At 38.1% G+C, this 23,591-nt stretch overlaps 1 protein-coding gene across 1 annotated transcript; it reads left to right on the plus strand.

Moving 5' to 3' along the window:
• Positions 1-656: 656 nt before the first annotated feature.
• Positions 657-21,754, plus strand: UQCRC1 (ubiquinol-cytochrome c reductase core protein 1). The gene is made up of 13 exons (XM_034431481.3): positions 657-1,149; positions 3,965-4,105; positions 6,647-6,733; positions 7,821-7,950; positions 8,351-8,549; positions 10,969-11,048; positions 12,466-12,581; positions 14,198-14,341; positions 15,089-15,249; positions 15,985-16,070; positions 19,678-19,766; positions 20,751-20,826; positions 21,533-21,754. Exons 1-13 carry the CDS (start codon positions 1,075-1,077, stop codon positions 21,595-21,597), a joined length of 1,449 nt encoding a protein of 482 aa, XP_034287372.2. The 5' UTR covers positions 657-1,074; the 3' UTR covers positions 21,598-21,754.
• The last annotated feature ends 1,837 nt before the right edge of the window (positions 21,755-23,591 follow it).

Genomic DNA, 23,591 nt, shown 5'->3' on the forward strand with positions numbered 1-23,591 from the left:
ACTATCAAGATCACCTGAAGTATTAGCACACCCCAGATAAAGTAACCCGTTTTTTTTTAATCTATGCATATAAATAACAAGGAAGAATATTTTTAATTTTTTTAAAAAAAAATCATAGAAAATAGTCTGGCCTAGCAAGAGTGAGCAATCCAGAAGTGGGTTTCAGCAGGTTCTGACCAGTTCTGGAGAACCAATAGCGGAAATTTTGAGTAGTTCGGAGAACCAGTAGTAAAAATTCTGACTGGCCCCTCCCCCATCTATTCTCTGCCTCCCAAGTCCCAGCTGATCGGGAGGAAATGGGGATTTTGCAGTAACCTTCCCCTGGAGTGAGATGGGAATGGAGATTTTATAGTATCCTTCCCCTGCCACACCCACCAAGACACACCCACAGAACCTGTAGTAAAAAAATTTGAAACCCACCACTGGAGCAATCATGTCTTTGCTGACCTTGGGGTTTTTGGGGGGGGGGGGTTAGCAATAGCGTTATCCTAGATTTCATCTGATTTAACATTGGATCCACTTTGCTTTTCTCATTCAAAATGTCAACGATCTCATTGGGTCACCACGGTCAGGAGGAGCTACAGCACGATAGAATTATAGCCATTCGCAGACTTGCGCTTCTACAAGTCTTGTACTTTTTTTTTTTTAATTCTTAGGGGAAATGATCTTGGCAGTGCCTTGGTAGAGCTGCAAGTATTCGGAAGACTACGGTACTAGATGATGTAGCCAGGAAAAGACACACAGAGAAAGCCGGGTTAAGGATCGCTTTTCCAGCGCAAAGCAGGGAACCAACCTCGCAGTCCTTAGCACAAGAGGCTTCAAGGGACCACCGCGCCCCCCCCCCCCACTCGCGCTTGCGCCTCCCTGTAACAGAGGTCTTCAAACTTGGCCACTTTAAGACTTGTGGACTTCAACTCCCAGAATTCTCCAGCCGGCCTAGCATAGCATAGCTGGCTGGAGAATTCTGGGAGTTGAAGTCCACAAGTCTTAAAGCGGCCAAGTTTGAAGACCTCTGCGTGACGGTAACTCAAGCAGCACGCAGGCGCAGTTGTCGGCCTTCCTGTCAGGGGCAAGATGGCGGCGGGGTCGGTGTACCGGGCTCTGGGCTCTGTTGCTAGCCGGGCTCTCCTTCGGGGCTCCTGCGCACCGGTGAGTCGGTGCCCGGTTGGCTCCTGGCAAAGGGGCGACGGGGATACCTTGGGGGTGGGGGAAGCAAACGGATCGGGGAAGGCGGCGGAGTCCGCCAGGCTCTGCCTCGCCTCCTTCCCCGTCCGCGAAGGTCACAGCAAGGAAAGGCCGGTCGGTGGAAACGCTTCCTCGGTCCAGTCCGAATAACGGGCGCAATCAAATCAAATCAAATATTTACGCCCTTTGAGCCTCGTCCCGACCATTCTGCTCCGTCTTTATCCTTTTGGGCGGTATTGCAGCGAGCCTTTCATTAACGTCCCTATGGAGATCCTCAAGTCATCCAGGTCATGGTTTTGTCCCAAAGGTGTTTTTGGGACCAACTTTACAGTCCACGTTTTAGTTTTTCCGTGGACCGAGCAGATTGCGGTAAATGAGAGCCACTAAACCAGGGTTCTCCAACCTTGGCAACTTTAAGACTTGTGGACTTCAACTCCCAGAATTCCTCAGCCAGCTTTGCTGGCTGAGGAATTCTGGGAGTTGAAGTCCACAAGTCTTAAAGTTGCCAAGGTTGGAGAACCCTGGACTAGACAGACGCCGAGTTGCTCAGCCCCACCATCTCTTCCATCCCTGAGTGAGCCCTGCCTAAGGATGAAGCCCACCTCCTTCCCTCGCCAGCATGTTGGGCCGCTTGTTTTGACAGCTGAGGAGTAGTGGCAGTGCCCGGAGAGCCTGGGCGAAACCTTGTTTCCAAATGTTGAAAGGGTGCAGTTTTCGGCCCCTTAGCCAGCACATCAGCTCTTCACCGTTATTGTTCATTTATATTCTAGCCATGGAATAGTAATATTAAACCCAGGCTGTGAAAATCAGGATGACAGCAGTTCAAATCTAGTAAGGCTGTTGGGGATATAAGAAAGACAAGGGGAAAGGGCTTTCTATGAAAGTTTTTAACTTTCAAGGAAGTTTCTGTTGTCTGTACAGTTATGGAATGATTTTTTTTTTTTTTTTTGCTTTAATTTATATGCCGTCCTTCTCCGGAGACTCAGGGCAGCTTACAATGCGTTAAGCAATAGCCCTCATACTTTTGTATATTTATACAAAGTCAGCTTATTGCCCCCACAATCTGGGTCCTCATTTCACCTACCTTAGAAAGGATGGAAGGCTGAGTCAACCTTGAGCCTGGTGAGATTTGAACTTGCAGTTTTAAGTTTCTTGCATTTTAAGTTTCTTGCTGGTGTTTTACGATTCCAAGAATATGAAAATAAAACCTCAAGTGGGTGAATTGGACGTAGGATGAAACAGCCAAGGGGTTTGTTATCTCTGAGTATCTTAACGCTAATGTTTCTCTGTATGCCGCCTTATTTTGTTCTGCTGCTGAATTCAGGCCTAATTGCCACATATGTCTGGCTAAAGACCTATTTGAACAGATAAAGTAAGTAGAAATTTAGTAGTAGCAATAGCAATATTGGTGGAAACTAATCAAGGAGAGAAGCAACTTAGAACTAAGAAGAAATTTCCTGACAGTTAGAACAATTAATCAGTGGAACAACTTGCCTCCAGAAGTTGTGAATACTCCAACACTGGAAGTTTTTAAGAAGATGTTGGATAACCATTTGTCTGAAGTGATGTAGGGTTTCCTGCCCAAACGGGGTTGGACTAGAAGACCTCCAAGGTCCCTTCCAACTCTGTTATTCTATATTCAATAGCACTTAGACTCATACCACTTTACAGTGCTTTACAGCCCTCTCTAAGCAGTTTACAGAGTCAACCTATTCAACAATCAACCCAACAATCTGGGTCCTCATTTTATCGACCTCGGAAGGATGGAAGGCTGAGTCAACTTTGAGTTGTTGAGATTCAAACTGCCAAACTACTAGTAGCCGGCATTCAGCAATAGCAAAAGTAATGGATGATAATAAAATCTCTGCCCCTTTCAATTCAGCCTTTACTTGTCAGACAGTTCTGTCTGGAAAAAGTTGCAGCTACTATCAAAAACTATTAAGGAATATATGATTTGAAAATTGTAATATATATCTTTTAAGAATCTTTGAACTGTTTGTACTGTACACAACATACAACATGTTGTAAGGTATAATCTATGTTTGGTTTTGAATCCACCCAAGGTGGCTTTAGTCATTCAAATGAATGAAAGAGCATGGTTTTAGCACATTGTATGAACCCAAATTCAGCGATATAGGCTTTGTTAATATTTTAGCCTACATTAGAGCCCTAGGCTTAATTGCTTTGTGACTATTTTATTTGGAAAGTATCTGAGCAATTATGTCAAAAATCTGAAATGTACAAATTTGTTTATTGGTTATTGTTCATATTTTATTTTTGTGTCAATTTGGAAATAGAGATCTTTGTTTTGAAAGCATTACATTTAGTAAATATTCTTGTATTAAATTGAATGATTATGTAAATTATTCTGCATTGTAAAATGAATTTCATTTTGGTTTGCTTCAGAAGGATATCTACTAAAATTATTTTCCAATTGTCTCTTGTTCATCAGAGAAAAATACAAGATTGTGTTCAAATATTCATTAATTTTCTTCCCAAAGTAATTCTAAATAATTTTGACTTTTTAGTATAATTGCAGTTTATTGGATAGCTTCTGAAGTCTCATATATTTGTGTGCTATTAATGTTTAGTTAATGTATTCCTTTTCCATAGAAAAAACCTTTTCTTACTCTTTTGATTTGTGTCATAACTTGCACATAAGACACTGTAGTTAGAATATATAATCCCAGAATAAAATATAATTTGTTATAGATATTCTATAATTTTAATACGTATGTTTGTTCTTTTATATTGTATTAATTAATAAACATTTTTTTAGAGATCCTTGCAGGGCTTGGTGAAAAGAGGAAGTACTGCAACCTATGCTAATGTCCTATCCAATCTCCCTGAAACAGAAGTTACTACTTTAGACAATGGTTTACGAATAGCATCAGAAAAGTCAAACCACCCTACATGTACAGTAAGTTTTAATTTAGTTTTTTTTTTAAAAAAAAAATGTTGGAATTCCTGTTTTTTCAATTGGGTCTATACTCAATTCAGGCTTGATATTTTTAATGGAAGGAATCTAGTAAAACCTTTAAAAGGTATAAATTTTCTTAAGCTGCAGCACACTTCATAGAGTGGCTAGACTGATTACATTTACATATTTCCAATAGAAAGTAACTTTCCCTAAAATCAACTTAATAAATAGCAGACTCCAAAGTGAGTCTTTTATTGCTTCCCAGCTATTCAGAGAAATATAATCTATACTTCTTATTCCAGAGAAGTCAGAGATTCCATAGCAGAAAAGCCAAGATAGCAGGCAGCAGACCATTTTTGAAATATGGTCACTAACACTATGTCAGGTTTTTGGAGTTCTCTGAGCTTGGTTGTTATCCTGCAGATGGCTATTATTTCTGCTTTTACTTTTTTAATGTCTAACAAGTGAGCATACTCTAGAATTAATTTTCAATTCAGATAGAGCAGTTACAAAGCTCAACTGGACTTGCAATTGCATGTTGTGAATTGTAGTATGCTTTAGATTACTTTGAAATTTCTGTTGGCACAGATCTTCGGCAGAATTGATTACTTCAATGAAGGAATTTCAGTGTATCAAAATTTCCAATATTTTATTGGAAATTCAGTTGTGTGGTAATCATGAACATATTATTATGAAGCTTAATAAATTGCTATTGAAATTGAACTTGGAGAATGAGTATGTGAAGCTTTGTATTATGCAGTGGGCAGAGAATTTTGGATATAACATGATGCTTGAGCAATGAGAAAACATATTTTTCTATGTGGAGAGGTTTAAAATGTACATTAGTAACATTTAAATAACATTTAAACTGCTTATTCTAATGCCAAATAAATTGTCAAGAATCTATAAAGATACTTCAAATGAATGTTGGAAAATTAAATGTAACAAAGGAACCTTTTACCATTTATGGTGGAGAAGTGATAAAGCAAAGAAATACTGTGTAGGATTCACATCTTGATACAGAAGATTCTCAAAGTGAATATTAAGATAAAACTTTTCTTTTTTGCTTAATGGTTAAAGAACTTGAAAAAACTGGAACTTTGATGTTATATATGCTGATAGCAGAAAGATGGAAGGATACTTTGATTCCCACAATAGTCGAATGGTTGCAAACATTGATGGAGTTAGCAGAGATGGCTAAATTGATTGTTTTGATTAAAAAATACAATTAATTTCATTTCTACTTGGAAACCACTTTTGCACTTTGTGCTTGAGGTGGAAAAAAATTAAACTTTGATTTCCAGTTTTGCTAATTAACTAGATTGTTGTTATCAAAATGGCTAAATATATATTATTATGTAAAAGTAACAAGTTGAGGTTGCATGTTATTACCTTATTTTACTGTATCAAAAAGAATCAGAGTTGGTGCTTTTCTTGTCCCCTTTATCTTATACTTTTTACTCATCCCCTCTTCTTCCCCTATTTTCCATTATTGTCATTTTTCTTTGCATCTCTGCATTTTATATTTTGCTAAATACACACACACACACACACACACACACACACACTGTATATATATATATCCCAGATGATGATTAGCATTTTTAGCACTACAGTATTTTTAATTAAGGTATGTATCTTTTTAAGATATGGCTATTGCACACTTGGACTATAGTATAGTGTAATCATAGTGCATAATCCCATACGCACCGGGAAACCAAAAAATTTCTTTCACTTGCTTTATTGTGATACTCAGCTTATTACAGTGGTCTGGAACTCAATCTGCAATATCAACAAAGTATGCTTATAATATAGTGCAGCTATAGTTAATGTATTAATCATACAAGATCCAAAAGTATTAAAAGGAATGCAGGTTCAGAACAGCATTAGGATTTGTTGAATGACTGGGATTTGATAGGATTTGTCAAATGCATTGGCCATGTTAGATGGGGTAGCTTTGAGATATAATTCAGCAATATTCGGAAATGGAACTTTGGATCTGAAACCTTCCCAATGACTTACCATGCTCTTGATATGGAAGGGAAATTTTCCACATGGAATGGGTCAAGAGGAAGTTCAGTCTGTCGCAAGCACATATTGGAAGCTTACTGAAACCTCATATTGGGAGCTTACTGAAACCTCAGCATATGATTGTCCTCTCTTTTGTTTTTAGGCCAAATCCTGGTGTTACTTTCAGCCTCTGCTTAGATTTTGATTTGTTGACTGAAAAAAACACTGTCTTGGCATTACCACATGCAGTTTCTATATTTCTAGCCAAATTAAGGAAAGTTACTTAAATTGCAAGATATATAGGACAATAGAGATGTAAAGATGATTATTCTCTGTGCAGTTGAAGCTCTTGTTTTCAACAGTCTATTATAATTCATTCAATTTGTATACCTACCTATCTCAAGTGACTCTGGGCATCAAACAAAATAAAAACAAGCAATGGTACAAAAATTAAAATACAATATCAGATTACAATATCCTTTAAAGCTGCCCTGATATTTAATATATTTAATCAATTCTTTTTTTAATCAGGTTGGAGTATGGATTAACGTAGGAAGTCGTTATGAAACTGAGAAGAATAATGGAGTGGGGAACTTTATGGAACACCTGGCATTCAAGGTGAGCTGCAATATGATTGAGTTGTACTGCTTCCTACATGTGTGTGGCCTACTGCTCTGAATCCAGAGAAACTTTAAAAGGGTTTCCATATTTCAGAAACAAACTTTTAGTCATTATTATGTTACTTTCCAGTCTGATTTAAATTTATTTAGGGCACTTTTATTCCTAAGAAATTTTGCTGTGTGGAGTCTTGATGCTGTCTGAACTTGGTGGTTTTCTTGTAGACATTTTGTTACCAAACTAAGTAACATCAGTGCGCTTGAATGCCATGATACCATGAAATTTAAAAGTATGTCTTTCTAACAAGTCGAATTATATTTAAATGAAAAAGATTAAGGAACAAATACTACTATATAGATATATTATTTGTTCAGCTTACATTTTTTTAAAAAATATAAAGGAACTAAAATTCTTGTATCATTTTCAGCTAACAAAAATGATTATATCCAATAGGATTCATCATATGCAAGAATTGAAAGAAAATAGAGATACTGTAGAAGAGTATCTAATCCATGTAGTCTCTTGGAGTCAACAACTTTGAAGGCTATATATAAAAGATAGTTCTAGCATCCTTTACCAAATATAGTTCATTCTGAGTTTTGGTCTTTCTGACTTCATCTGCGCAAGAACATAAACCTGCCATAGCAAATCAGGACTGTAGAATCGTGTCCCTTCACTTCTGCTTCTTAAGAATACAGTAGATGCATTTAGAAAAGTTTTCATTTCTTCTTGTTTTCTGCTCAATCTAGTTATGCCACCTGGTTGTAATACTTGTTAGGGATGTCTTCTTGAACTTCCTGCCAAACTGATATTTCTCTCCCTATTTTCTCAGTGAGGAAGTTCATTAGCTTGCTGGGACATCTTACTAGCTGAAAACCAGAATTTTGATTCTTTGAATTTGTCTATTAGGATGAATGTAAGACCATCTCACCATATGCTGCCTCACTTAAACCAGAGCTTGTATTGTAACTTAATTGATGTGGCCATAGACCTTATAGAAAGAAAATCCTTGCGATAATATGAACTTCATAAATACTGAAGTTGCTGCAAGCACTAAACACAGCATTGATTGTTGATGTTTTATTAGGGCACAAGTAAATACCCTTATGCTCAATTTGAAAAAGAAGTGGAAGGCATTGGTGCACATCTTAACAGCTACTACTCCCGTGAAAAGACAGCCTTTTACATGAAAATTCTACCCAAAGATTTGCCCAAAGGTAATGTAAATTGTCTATGAGTTTGACAAAATTGCTTCGTTTGCATGTTTGCTTTCATTGAACAATAGTAGTGATACTATTATCCTCTTCCATTACTATTGTTATTCTCTTGCATCAATAGTAATAATAATTTATACTTTCTCAGCAATTGGCATCTGAAGCAAAGGAGATGGGTGGTTGAAGTTAAAAGTAAAAGATTTGCAGAAGAAGTAGACAATTAATAGTCTAGGAGAGGAATTCATTTATGGAGGAGATACAAAAGGATTGGCATTGGCTGTGCCTTGCAATGCCATAAATTGCTTTCTAATTTAGGGGAGGGGGAGCGTTTCTCATCCCAGAATGTCGTGGTAACTTTTTAATTTAATTCGACTTGATGATTCAAATAGCATGTCTTTTTTAGCAATTGAGATTCTGGCTGAAATAACACAGAACTGCAGCTTGGAAGATTCTCAGATTGAGAAGGAGCGGAATGTCATCCTTCAGGAGATGAAAGAATCCGATTCTTGTCTGTCTGCTGTCCTCTTTGATTATCTTCATGCTTCAGCTTATCAAGGCACACCTTTGGCCCAAACAGCTGAAGGAACAACAGCAAATATAAAGTGAGTTGAACAGAAGTGACATGATTAAGACACACAGATTTCAGTCAGTTAACTGAAATAAAGGGTGAGATAAATACGAGTCTTATTTAAGTTGCAGATGTCTAAACAACAGTGATCAAATACCTTTGCACAGAAAAATAACAGCCATTTATCTTAATTGCTACAATATACATTAGGGAAACTGAATGTTGGAGTATAGTTAAAGAGTCTATACCAGGGATGGTGAACCTATGATATACATGCCAAAGGTGATACACCATTACTTTTTGGATGACCAGCCAACATTTACCAACAACTGAGAACAATGATTCTCAAAAGAACATTCTGTTCTCACACCATTTTCTGGGAAGTTCTGGGCCATGGGGCAATTGCACCGATTTCCAAGGCTTGAACCCCTTGGGGAACAACATGAGGTGGCCTGTTTGAGTGGCACCGGTGGCACTAGGACAACTGGAGGTCCAAGAGTCAAATTAGACATATTTTAAATTTTTGACATGCCAAGCCTGAAAGGTTTGCCTTCACTGCTCTAGAAGTATCAAGTCAGCTCTACCTGGTGCAATCATTGTGATACAGGTCTGAAATACACAGTTCTACTTTTTTGGGGGGAGGGGGGGGGGCTTCCAAGGAAATATCTCTTAGTAGTTAATGTAAATGGGTATGTGTTCTGTGTATTTAAAAAAATTGTCTACATAAACTGTGACTGGTGGGGGTGGGGAAGTTGATTGAAAAGGGAAAAAAACAGTGACGGTTTGATTTTTAAAAAATTCTAGAACAGAATTCAAAATATTTATTTTTAAAAGATAAATAGTTTTATTAAACTATTGGGAGAAGCCTGTAATTGAAAAAGAAGATTAGTAGAATCCTAGTGTTTCATGATCACATACATATACATGCACGTAACATATGCTATACACACACATATATTAATCACAGACCATTTAGAATACATAGCAGAAAAAAGAGTTAGCAAGGTTGCTACTATATGGTATAAAGCTATAACAGTATCTACTTGTTCTGCTTCGGGTTCTGTGAAGCCTCCTCCCAGAAGGTAACAAAGAAAACTGGTCATGGAGAGGATGTATAGCATCCCAGACCCTGGTCAAGCATCGCTTATATGCCATGTCATGGATGGAAGGTAGTGTCTTAATTTAAATCCAATGTATTAGATCTTATGCTAATACCCATACAGCTAAGGCATAATTATAAAATATTGGCTGTGGATAACTTATACTTGCACATATACACATGTAGTACAGAAGCTATGACCCTTAATAAGCTGTTGCTTGGCTTCTTTCACCAGGTTTTTTTAAGAAAGGAAGGAAATCACCAGGAGTGCTTAATGGTTTTTTTGTGTGTGTGTCATATACAGGGGTGAAATAAGTTTTTGTTGTTATAAACTACAGCTAAATCTTTATTAGTACAATCCTTTAAAGCAGGGGTTCTCAAACTTTGCCTGAAGCACTCAGAAACGGCTCTTAAATATCTACAGCTAAAAACACTTAAGTTGCTTTTGACACTCTTTCCCAGTCCAGACTCACTAGCATAAGATCCTCTCTCACTTCCAGCCTTGTATTTTATACTTTTCATTTCCCCATCACACACACACAGACGTATATAGTCATTCAATTGCAGTTTCTTGCTCATTGCAGACTCATATTCCCACCATCTTTTTTCCTCCATCTCAGTTCCTTCTGCAAAATGAGATAAAGGAGCTTTATAGGAATCTGGTTCTTCTCCAGGCCTCATTATTTTTTAAATTAATTACTCAGATTTCATGTAGATCTGTGGAGATGTCTGGTGTTGGCTGGTCAACATATGTATGCATCAAATTCTGAGAGGATACATGAGGAAGACATTCTAACTTTGTTTTAAATAATTCTGTAGTTTTTTTTAACTCACTTAGTATTTCTGAAATTAGTTCAGTATTATCCTCATACTGAATACTGAAGTTGGTATAAAACAAAAAAGACACCTGGTTGCTTATGTTTCTAAGACATGTTTAAGGAGAAAAATCGTATCAGGGCAAAAAGCTAGCTGAACATAAAAAAAAGCAAACCATGGTAGCAACATAATGCAAGGTTGAAACCTTTCCCAAATCATAAAATAAACTGCAGTTCCAGCTGCTACCTTGGACAGAAGGGCAAGATGGCACATAAAGCTACTGTGCCTTTTTCAGTCTGCACACATGCAGAGCAATCCAAAGAAGACAGTTGGTGTGAAGAGCCCTCTCGGACATTTGAAAGGATTTATTTTACCCTTTTGATTTCAACGTGGTGCCCAGCCCTAGATTATACTAAATAACACATGTTTAAAAAAATGAAAAGACAGTATGTTTCTAAGCTCATAGATGCCATATTCAACACAACACCATACTTTTTACAAATTGTAAATTATGAAAAGTATTTTTTATTTCTTCTAGGAAATTGACTCGTGCAGATATAACAGAATACATGGGAAATCATATCAAAGCACCTCGCATGGTCCTGGTAGCTGCTGGAGGTTAGTGTAAGATGGTCTTCTTTTAATCTCATCTTTTATAAATAGGTTCTAATTGTCAAGGTTCCAAGTAATATATCCCATTCAATAAGAATTCCGAGGCAGGCATATTCCTCAAAGAACATTTTGATTGGGACATACCAAATCGGCATAGTCTTGGTGGAAAACCGGCTGTACGTTTCTGCTGGTTTTACACCCAATTAAAAGTAAAACTTTTGTCACTTCTCACCAGAGTCACCAGTCACATGGTCCAATCAGCATGTAGTCCAGCATGTAGCTAGGTGATCACAGTCTCCACCTTTTGAACACCTGCATCAACATCCTTGATTCCCAGGAGAAAGAATTTTATTTTGGCTACAACACTTCAGCTATCTCTACACCCGCCCCCCTCCCTGGCCCCTTCACTCCAGGCTGTGTCAGCCCTGAAGCAGCGAGAAAAGAAAGTCCCTGAAGAAAAGCTACAAAAAGAAAATGGCCACAGTTCGGCCAACTTCAGGGTTGATACTAATGTTATAGGAGTGTAATCATGACTATATGATACAAGCAAAGACCATCATGTTTAGGATAGTGAAGTACATTGAGTCAGATCAACTCATTAAACCAAAGGGAATATGCACATTTCTATTGTGGCGGAAGCAAAAGACTGGAAAAGTTGGGGATGGCCATCTCTGGGGGATGGGCTGTGCTAAGGGGAGCGGCCTCTCCCTCTACCACTGATACCTTTGGCTTCTCTCCCTTCTCCGCCCCACCCCCCGATAATTTCTATCCAGAATATCTTTATTCTGTGCGTGAACCAAAATGCTCTACTGAGGAACCCCAAATGATGGACTGAAATTATAGGAAAGCAGAAAAAAGAATCCTATCACTAGGAACAGACAATGGAACCAAGGGGTTGGTAGTGGTTTGTTCTCCAGGCTTGTTTAGTTTCCAAACAAGCTCGGAGAAGAAAACCACCACCAACATCTACCACCCAAGCTACAAATATTTCCCACCATTTCTAATAGAACCAAGAGCCCAGTATAGAGAGCCACAGAGTTGACCTTGAGAAACTATGCAGAAATAATTATAGAAAAAAACGTGTTAAGCCCAAGAAACAGAAAGAATGCGAAAGAAGCTCAGGCTGCATGTACCGTTATTTGCTGGGATATAAGAGGGAGGGGAGGGAAAATACAGACTTTTAAGATTCTGCTACTACTGCCTGTAGCCACGGTCTAACATGTAGCGTCTGTTAAAGGATTGTCATCCAGAGAGATTTCACTGGGTATGTTCAAAAAAAGTCATAAGTGGGGATGTTTTAATTTTATATCAATTTGGAGAATAGTTTTGCAGCTGTTTAGCAAAGATTTCTCTTTTAGCAGCCCCTGTTGGAAGAAACAATATTCATATTCATTAATATTCATATTGCCTTGTTTTTTAATAGATGTTGGTCATACAGAACTGGTGGATCTTGCCCAGCAGCATTTTGGTAGTGTTTCTTTTAAGTACAAAGCTGATACCATGCCTGTTTTGTCCCAAAGTCGTTTCAGCGGGAGTCAGGTAAGAGTCTTCCTGGCCTGGCATTATCATAAAATAAAATGTACATGGAAATAATGCAGTATAAATTCTATTTAGATTACTTTTTATTAAAGTGGCTTCTTGAATGTGAGTATGCTGATAATGCCCAGGTGTACATCTCCACCCTGGGCTGACCAAGCAATGCCACTGAGGTGCTTTCCCAGTGCCTGGAGGCTGTGAAGGTCTGAATGGGAAGAAAGGCTTTGGCTCAACCCTGACAAGACTGATTTGCTGTGGATTTTAATGATTCCAGAGCATATCATTTTAATGATATGCTCTGGATATTTTCTATCCTTAAGTCTGCCTGGATTGACAGATCTTGTTTGATGAACCTGTGACAGTCACTACTGTGTTCCTTACCCCATGGTGACTATTACTTTAGTCATCTCCCATTTTGATTAATGTAATGCTATCTATATGGGACTGCCCAGAATGCAGTGGCAAAGAAAGTAGGCTTCTGAATATTAATTCATGGTGATGCTTATCACCTATAGGCTTATCATCCATAACAGCCCCGGGCCATAGCCCTTTGGAACCAGGTCACAGAAGTGCTGGTTGAGCACGCACATATGCATCCCCACTCACAGCCATGGGTGCTCCATTTGCACAAGCTGTGGCCCCGTGGCCCCGCTGCTCGCACAGAACCATCCCCTCTCTCTTCCCCCATTCTGGTCTGCAAAGCTGGAAAGTGTGGGGAAGTCTGATCTGAGTCCTTCGGGAGTAGGGCGGTATAGAAATTCAATAAAATAAATAAAGAGAGAGAGAGAGAGAGAGAGAGAGAGAGAGAGAGAGAGAGAGAGAGAGAGAGAGCGAGAGCGAGAGAGAGAGAGCGCTCTATACTCTTATCTATCAGAGTATGCTGTGGAGCTTCCCTATTAAACAGTGACATCTTTTTGGACCCCTCTACAGTCGTGTCCATAGTATTATATACCATAATAAATGGTAGTGAAGAGCTTCCCTCTGGCAATCCTGATGGCCCTTACGCTGTCTCTCCCCTCCTCCCCAACAAGTCTTTTGGCCAGAAAGTTAAGCAAGCTCTGCTGCTGATGTAGGTTTTGGTCATTGAGGTATATTGTTTTATCTTGTACATCATGGTTTAATGATTGTAGCTGTTAGTTTAATTCTTGTACACAGCCCAGAATCACTGTTGTGAGATGAGCGGCCATATAAATCATTTAAATAAATGTGTATCTGCCCTTGAATATTTTCCTCTCATAGTATAACTATTTTTAGCAACTCAACACTTCCATGCGAAGTAGCTACTTATTTTACATCTGAAATACATTTAATGTTGAAGCAGGTTAAGGTATTAGTATTGGCCCTTTCTTTATGTTCAGTTCTTCACTTAAATTCCTTGCCTACTTTTCTTGGCTATCACAGCAGTAACAAGGCTGAATGTTCATGTTTATCACAGCCACTCTCGAGTTCTCAATACAAGATTCACAAATTTTTAAAAAGTGGGATGAAAATATTTTAAAAATAAAACATGAATTCTGTTTTGGTTTTGGTTTAATAGATAAAAGGGGAAATGTTATCTTTTTGCAAAATGATATGACTGGGCTTTTTTTTTCTCTTTTCTTGCTTCATACCCTTTTTAGGTCACAGTCAGAGATGATGAGTTACCTTTGGCTCATGTCGCTTTCGCAGTGGAGGGGCCTGGCTGGGGTAGCCCAGACAACCTTGTCCTTCTGTTAATTAATTCAATCATAGGACGCTACGACTTTACCTTTGGTGGAAGTAAGGTAAGGCACTATGATTGGCATGTTCGTTTTGATTATCACGTCAATGTTGACACTTAGCAACCACATAGTTAGATTTTCTCCATGACAATCTGTCCCTAATCTGGTCCTTCAAGTCTTCTGTAGTGCACCCATCTCCATTGTAATTAAATCCATCCGTCTTGCTCTTGATCATCCTCTTCTCTTATCTACCACCTTTCCCTGCATTAGAGCCTTTTCCGGAAAGCTGGGTTTTTGCGTAATGTGTCCGAAGTACCTGATATTTTGTGCCTTGAGTGAGAACTCTTGAGTTGACTTGTATGATGATCCACTTCTTGACCGTGCCTGAAATTTTCAGGAATCTTTGCCAAAATGGAGAATTCCTTGTTCGAACTTCCCACAAGCCATTTTGGTTATCTACTGCTGATTTAATTTCCCTAATGTTACAGATGAACGGCATAGCTAATATTCTGGTTTAAGTAAAGTCCCTTTTTGCATTCAGTTTATTTTTTCTAGGAATTCAATTTTGTTGGACAGGTGCTCATTTGCATTATAGTATCTGAATTCTGTGGCAAGGATTTTTTCATGTCGAGTTTAAGAAATTCTCTAATGACTTTGTTAGGCTTCCGTTACTTGTCTGGCTTAGGTGATTAATGTACTGATGAAACTGAATAACAGCTATTTCAAGGTTAATGACTGTGAATGAATACTTTGTTGGTTATCAGTTATGTCTGCATTTTTGCATAGTAAATTATAACCATCTGTTTATAGAATCTGTATAGCAGAATGGCTGCTGATTTTGCTGAGCATGACCTCTGTCGAAGTTTCCAGACCTTCAACATTTCCTACTCTGATACAGGACTTTTTGGTTTTTATTTTGTCACTGATTGTTTCAATATTTTACACTCAAGTGATTGGGGAAGATACGAATGGTAAGGATGGTTTCATTTCTATTATGTTATTTTTATTTTGTAAGAAAACAGTACTATATGGGGCTGCAAATAGACTTCAGGAAATAGCTCTCCAAGGATTAATGAAAAAATATTTGCAAATGGGAAAATAAAGTAGAAGCAAAATAATCTCAAAACCTGTTCTGAAAGTTTCTAGTGTGAGATAGTGTATTACAGCTTCTACATTAGAATCTAGTTATATTTATTATGCCTCTACAGAGAGTTTTCATTTAAATATTAGCTCAAGTGTATACTACTCTTTCTGTTTCATTTGTCTATACCTTTGTCCTGTGATGATCTTCTTTCAGCTTTAATGTAGAACAGGGGTGTCAAACTCATCTGCGGGGTGCTTAAATCTGGCCCAGAGGGCCAGCCTGGAAATAGCAAAGGACCGGCCTGCAGTGCATCTGGCAGCCAAAACAGGACACCGGCGGGGGGGGGTGGGTCTGCTGCCCCCTGTGGCCCATTTTGGCTGGCAGGTTGCTTCAGGAGGCATCTGTCCCCTCTCTTTCCCCACCCCCCCAGCCGGCCCACAGAGGAGAAGTACAATGCTGATCCATCCATTGAAGAAATACAGTTTGACACCCCTGATGTAGAATAACAAACCTGATTTCCTTGCTATCAACAAGCATAAGTTTTCTAAAATGGAAGAGAATTGTCATTTAAAGATGTATTACATTTGATTAATATCGTTCTTCAACTCTGCTGCTTGTTCAGGATGCGCATTTGCACTGATTTGCCCGAACACGACTTGGAGAGAGGCAAAAAAGTTCTTCGAAGGAACTTGGTGGCCCAACTGGATGGTATGTCTCTTAACGCAGTTTCAATTTTAACACCTCCTGAGCAGGGTTTTCTTTCTTTCTTTCTTTTTCTTTCTTTTTTTTTTTTTTTGCTTTAATTTATATGCCGCCCTTCTCCGGAGACTCAGGGCGGCTTACAATGCGTTAAGCAATAGCCTTCATCCTTTTGTATATTTATACAAAGTCAGTTTATTGTCCCCACAATCTGGGTCCTCATTTTACCTACCTTTGAAAGGATGGAAGGCTGAGTCAACCTTGAGCCTGGTGAGATTTGAACTTGCAGTAATTGCAAGCAGCAGATGTTAATAACAGTGCTTTAGTCCACTGTACTACAGGCTCTTTTCTTGTGAAAAGTGTAATGAAAGTAACATTTTTCCTGAATTCCTCTCTATTTCAAATGTTTGCTAGTCTTTCTTCTGTGCTATCCAGCATATTCTAGCGTCTAAATTCACCATTCTGCAGATGGAACATGAAGATAGATCTGCAAGCCCTTACCCCACAGGTCTCTTTATTTTCTTTGAGTTGTGTAACTTTCTGTTCCTTTTGGCTTTATAGAAGACACCTGTCAGTCTCTCTGGAAAATTTGTAGTCTACCATCCACTATAAAGAGTATTACCTTATTAGCTCCAAGCAATCAGGAAGTTTATCAAAAAACAGAAATTGCGTATTCAGAAGCATACTTTGTTTTTTAGATGATACATAAATGTTACCAAAGCCATTGTTTTAGAAGACACACACCCTTCTATGAAACACTGTTTCTGAAGATGATCTTGCTATCTTCAGTTTCTATTGTTTGTACTTTATATGGTTTTATGTTTGTATATAAATATAGATGCACACACAGTGAAACCGCTTTTTGCACACTACTTGGACAAAGGATAACACTATTCTCAAGTGTTCCAAAATATATAAGCATGTCATTGTATAACAATGTATATAACAATGTGACTACACAAATAATGCAAACATGTCTCATTTACTACATCTAATCTCATTTGCATGACTTTCCAGAAATGATGTAATTTGTGGTGAAATGACATGTAATGATATAAACCATTGCAAATGTTACAAACTTAAGGCAAAAGTAGTGTCAGTCAACTTCCAACTTCCTAATTTAAACACTTTGGATGCAGCAGATCAATTCATTATTTCAGGTGGGATGTCTGGGCTGAACCTGGTTGCACTTAAAGTTAGGAATTAATGCTACACATAGATGCCATGAGTTTGTACCTGGCTAAAATTTCTGAATGAATAATATAACAGTTCCTCTCAAAAGCAACCCACTTAATGTCATGCAAAGTGCTTTTAATTGAAGAAATGCAATCTAAATATGGTGAATTATCATGTTTTCCTGAAAATAAGGCCCGGTCGTATTTTCTTTTAGGCCCCAAAATAAGCACCAGGTCTTATTTTCAGGTGATGTCTTACCCGCTTAGGACCGCTGCAGCCAGGCATCCCATGCCCCGACACCTGTCTCGCCACTACCTGACTTCTTCTGTGGCCACTTGCGGCCAGATGCCACATGGCACATCACGCTGGTGCCACTGCTCACGGCCAGACATTGCATGGCTTGTTGCGCTGATACCACTCACAAGCGGCCACAGAAGTTGGGCAGCAGCACAACAAGTGTCGGAGCATGGGACGCCTGGCTGCGGCAGTCGTAAAGTAAGGGTGCGGGGCACATGGGGCAGTTCCACCCTAGCTTGATTTTTATGCATGCACCTCGCCCTACCTCGCACTACCAGATGGTAGGACAGAGAGGGCAAGGTCTTAATTAGGGCTTATTTTGGAGGTAGGGCTTATATTAGGTGCACGTAAAAATCAAGCTAGGTCTTATTTTCGGTGAAGCACAGTAGTATGTGAAGGTAAACTAGATTGTCTATTTTTACAGAGATCTATGCTATTGCAAAACTATTTAGAACAATTGCTCAGTTATTTCTGGAATGGATATAACCCAATACAAACAGTCTTCAGTTACACAGAATAAAACTAAACTTCCAGAAATCAAAGTTCTTAGCCTTCTTAAATCATTTACAGAACAGCACACAACAAGAATTCATTCCTGTATTAATCTATAACTCTGTAGTTGTGTAATATCTTCATAAAGACCAATCAGTATCATATAGAATAGTATTAGAATTCATGAAAATGTAGGAGTGCACACACAAGCTTTTGGATTGAATATTTATCAAGCAAATTGTTACAAAATTAGGAAAAAAACAAGGAAGTCTAAACTTACTATTTTAGCAATGAAATTAAATCTCCAAATGGAAAATATAATAATAGTAACAATAATAGTAACAAAACAACAATAATAATAAGAGAAGGTGAAGATCTTGTGCGACTTTCGAATACAGATGAATCGTCATTTAGAACACAACATGCCAGATATCACAGTTGTCGAAAACCAAAGCATACAATTTACTGATAGTGCTTTACTAGAAGATGCCAGAGTCAAAGAAAGAAAGAACTAGAAAAAAATAATGAACTATCACGACCTGACCATCGAAACGACGCGATTATGGATGAAACATGTAACAGTGATACTCATTGTCATCGGAGCACTTGACACCATGTCCAAGAATTTTACAAAATACATCAAGAAATTACAGCTTCCTACAATAACACCAGTGAAACTGCAAAAATCTGTGCTACTCAGAACATCATACATTTTAAGAAGATACTTGATCGATACCTAGGATGCTGGCAGCAACCTATATCAACCATCAGTGCCAGTCAATAATATTTGTGATATACCTTTAAATGTTCAGTTGACTGAGTTTCATGTTTAATGAATAAAATTATTATTATTATTATTATTATTATTATTATTATTATTATTATTATTATTATTAATAATATTTTAAGAAGATACTTGGCTGATACCTGGAACGCTGGCAGCAACCCATATCAACCATTAGCACCAGTCAATGGTATTTGTGATGCATTTTGAATGTTCAGTTGACTGAGTTTCATGTTTGATGAATAAAGTATTAATAATAATAATAATAATATGTTAACAGCAGGCATCATTAGTGCTTGATTATGCATAGCATTTGCTACAGGTTGAAGAAATTTAAAGTTTGACCCTCTCTATTAAGCAATACACTGTAGACCAATTTGATTTGGTTAACTATTTCTTTCTGCATTTGGTAAGGTAGCACAAAATTACTATGAAAAGTGTTTCATTGTTACTTCTCTCTGTGCATTTTGCCATGAAGAAGAAACAGAGTGAATTTTTAGAGTTGGAAGCAACCACTGTCTTTATCCCTCCATGCTAAGTGTAGCCTGATACTAATGATATCTACCACTAAAAAATATTCAGTCCACAATTTCTGTTTTGAGACTAGCTTTGAAAGGCAGGTGGTTGACTCAAATATCTGGCCCAAACATCAGCTCTTCCTCATCTTCTGCTTTTTTGGTAATATCATTGATGATTAAGAACTTCAAAGCTTGTACACTAGTAACGTCCTATATGAAAGAAATACCTGACTACAAGGATTTTTGAATGGTATTCATTAACAATATATACTTGTTTGTGTATTGTGGAATCTGCTTCACTTCTTGAAAAGAGATTTAATGACTCCATTGACAATCTATTATTTTTCAGGTACTACTCCAATGTGTGAGAGTATTGCCACCCAGCTGCTGAGCTATGGTCGTCGGATACCTTTGGCAGAATGGGATGCCAGAATTTCTGTAAGTATTATTGTTTTGATGAAAGAGGAAGCTTAATTTCACTAATCTTCTCGCATTTCTTGATTAGAGTTGAAACAGTAGTTATTTGCATTACTTTGCAATAATGGTGAATATCTGTAGCTCAGGTGTAGGATGGGGGTGAAGGTTCGTTCTCCGAGCTTCTGAGTTGGTTTCGAATGTTTCGTAATTAGGTTGAGTAACATCTTCAGCAGAGTTTAGGGGATGTCCATGTCAGTGTTCTGTTTATAAGAGCTTCAGGTATGGGTGTGTCAAGTGAGGGTCTTGTGATGGGTCAGCTGTGAGTCATTAGTGAGTCTTGTGATGAGTGTAAATAAGGAGATTACATCAGGTCAGGGTCATTGGGGAGAGAAATCGGGGGGGGTGCATGGGTTGGTTGAGGATTTGTGCTGTCTCTGATTGGCTGTGAGGTTGATTTGGATTCTGAGGAGTTCGTAGACTGGTTTTAGGTCAATGTGTCTGTGATGGAATTGCTTGTGGAGTGCCAGGCTTTGATGAACTCAGGAGCATGGCAGGTGGTAGCATGGCCGATTATTTTTGTGTTGCTCCAATCAAACTGGTGCTGTTTAGTGTTTGCGTTACTATTTGATAATTGCTAAGACATGGCATTCTACTCAGTACTACAGTATCAAGCATGGTATGTCGGTTTTCTGCAATTCTGGAGCCTATCTTGCAACATGCAAAAATCCTTAGGAAATTTGCGGGGTTTCTCATGAAGTTCAAAGGAGCTCTAATTTGTGGGGTGCTGGTTTCTGATTCAGGTCATCACTGAAGGAAGTAATCGATGAAGGAGTTCTGTATTTTTGAAGAGAATATTGTATTCTTAGAAGACCCTCAAGTAGATGAGAGCAGTGTCAATTTGAGTTTTGCCAATGATGTACAGTTTTGGTTGGTAGTCAGTATATGTAATTAGCAAATTGTCTAAATTTCTTCTGAAAGTACATCTAATTTTATTCTGTTTTCTAGGAAATTAATACCCAAATGGTTCAGGATGTCTGCAGTAAATACGTGTATGACAAATGTCCAGTTGTTGCAGGAGTTGGTAAGTTGATAGGCTTTGAATTGTGATTGCTAAGGAAGGAGGAAACAATCTATTGTCTATTTTGGTATGTTTAAAATGCTTCAGATTAACTTGCCAGATCATGCTCTGGTGATTTATGATAAAACTGAATTCAGTATAATCCCAGATCTGCATGCCACCCTTTTTACAATCCCATTCTAAGACAGCCATAATGAAATTGGACTCTTAAGAATGTTTGTGAAAATTTTATTTCTGAGATCAAATTTGTCCTATGACATGAATTATCTGCTTGTAGTTGTACCTTTCAATGTTTACCTGTCAGCCCAGGAAAGCTTTCTCTTGAAACCTGCCTGAACAGGTAGATGACTTAGAACTGCTGGTGATTTCCCCCATCATCCAGTGCAGTTGTTAAGATTCCGTCTGAAACTTTAAAGCAAAGCTCTTTGAAGGCAGTTTCCAGAGAAATAGGAGATAAAATCTTCCTCACCCTCAAATGCCAACTTTTTTCAAAATGTCTGACTTGAATTTTGATGTATTATTGAACCCAATTTATATTCAGAGGGTTTAGGCTACTTGGAAACCTTGAACAGAGAAGTATTGTTACATCTAATCTGACAACGGTTTGTAGAAAACCAGTAAAACTTCCATCTAGCTCTTCTTTTCAAGCTTATTAAGTAATGCCAGGGGTTTCTTTACAGTATCTCAAACAAATTGGTTCTTTTTTCAGGACCTGTTGAGCAACTTCTGGATTACAACTACAACCGCACTTGGACATATTTGAACCGTTACTAAGCAGTCCAGTGCAAGATGGAGATCCTCTGGATCGTCTGGATTTTCTTGTGGTCTTTTGTGTCCCAGTGGCAAAATGGATCCCATACATTCTGTATAAAAATGCTGTATAACTATGTAAGTGATATCAGAGAGCAAAATAAATTTAAACTAGTTGGTATCCAGTATTTATGTTAATGAGGGAATAAAAGTGAATTATGCTTGCAACTTGTTTGCATAGCTGCTTAGCATAGATGTTGAGTTCTTTAATAGAGAACTGCATATTTACCTTAGCCTTCCAATAACCTTAATTTAAAATGAAATACCAAAGGAGTTTTAAACAACTAGAGATATCTCTCAATTTTGCATTGGTAAATAACACCTGCTTCATTGAGCCGCTTCATTCAGGTTGGTCATGCTATCCGCCTCTAGAACTCTGTTGCATTAACTTTTTAAGACTACAGAATATTTAGCAGATGTTTCTAATGGAGAATACTTTTTTTTAATATATCTGATGTACTATCTCGACTTAGAACCATCATTAAGCCTGGCAATATGGTCATACATTGTGACAGTCATAAACCGAGTCATTACAGGAGTGACCCAATTCTACTTTTGTTATGGTTAACACTGTTGTCATTAATCAAACACATTATTCGCTATGGCTGGCTTTTGCCAGAAACCGGAAGCAAACGCCAGATTTTGGCAAAAAATGTAAATCCCTTCATGTGACTGTGGGACACTGCAGATGGCCATAAATGTGGCCTGACTGCCCAGCACCTGAAATGCAGTCATGTGACCATGGGGGCGCAGCTGTTGGAATGCCAGAAACTGGTCATAAGTACCTTTTGGGGGAGGGGGTGTTGAAATTTCAAATGGTAGCTAAGTGACCAGTTAATTCAAGGACTATATATACATATGCCATTGGTCTGTAGCCAGAGGACCTACAGCTGTGTGCTCCTCTACTTTCAGACTCTAGCCAAAAGCAATTCCGATGAGCAACCGCAGCAGGAACCAATAGATGAAATTGGTTTGTTTTGCCCTTTTATTCAGTGGGAGGTCCCACTAAAGATTCCCCATCACATCACCCTGAAAGATTTGCATACTCTTTATGTACACCTTAGCAGGTCAGTGATGGAGCAGAACTAGGCGCAAGGTTCAATTATTTTTGCAAGTAGTTGCACGCAGGACACCTGCAATTTGCTTGTGAAGCATGCTTTAAGAAAAACTGGAAGAGAAGGAAAGAATTCCTAGAAAGTTGGGAACGGTAGTATTTGGGTTTCTTCACATTTTTGCCTCTGCTCCACCATGATTGTGTTCTACATCACTATAGAATTTATAGATTGATATAGCAAGTTCTTCTGACTGTTGGGAGTAAATCATATAAATAAGATGTGCAATGGCTTAAATAACAATGTCTCTTGTGAAATACTAAGTAGAATTTTCAGGGAAAAAATGGACAAATCTATTACTGATCCATATTGATTTTTTCGGATTACAATTCCATTTCCAGTATAAACTTTTTAAAAACCCTACCCATGTTTTATTTAATTCTCCATTTGTTTGATCATTTTTTTGACCATTTGTTTTGTAGAATTTGTTTTAGATTAGCACTGCCTGACAAAGATGTTCTTTGAAGTCAAAAGGCTAGCACTGTGTAGAGTGGCAATGAACACTCTGGCAAATGTGTTTGGATGCCTTGATACATCTAGAGCTATAAAGATCAGAATTATGTAGTCAGTGGGTTTTCCCTGTGACGCACTGTGGAAAAAAAGTTGGATTTCGAAGAAGCCAGGAGAAAGTTTTGATGCTTTTGAATTTTGAAAGTGGAGAAGAATCCTGAGAATACAATGGACAGCGAAGAAAGCAAAGAAATGGTTCATCAAACAAAGAAATCAAGGTTCAAATTATTCCTCTTTCCTTGCACTGGAGAGGGCTCTAATACTGCAGTGCAATGAAAGAGGGACATACTCAATTACAGCAGCAAGCTGGGGACAGATCCAGAATATCTATATAAT

The sequence above is a fragment of the Pantherophis guttatus genome, chromosome 2 (assembly GCF_059756535.1).
Source record: "Pantherophis guttatus breed Tessera chromosome 2, ASM5975653v1, whole genome shotgun sequence".
Lineage (NCBI taxonomy): Eukaryota > Metazoa > Chordata > Lepidosauria > Squamata > Colubridae > Pantherophis > Pantherophis guttatus.

Excerpts from the sequence above, each read along its gene's own strand:
- UQCRC1 (XM_034431481.3), top strand. The coding sequence starts at position 1,075 with ATGGCGGCGGGGTCGGTGTACCGGGCTCTGGGCTCTGTTGCTAGCCGG. Across the intron at positions 15,250-15,984 it reads GATTGGGGAAGATACGAATG|GATGCGCATTTGCACTGATT; the intron begins GTAAGGATGGTT and ends CTGCTTGTTCAG. Across the intron at positions 19,767-20,750 it reads AATGGGATGCCAGAATTTCT|GAAATTAATACCCAAATGGT; the intron begins GTAAGTATTATT and ends TCTGTTTTCTAG.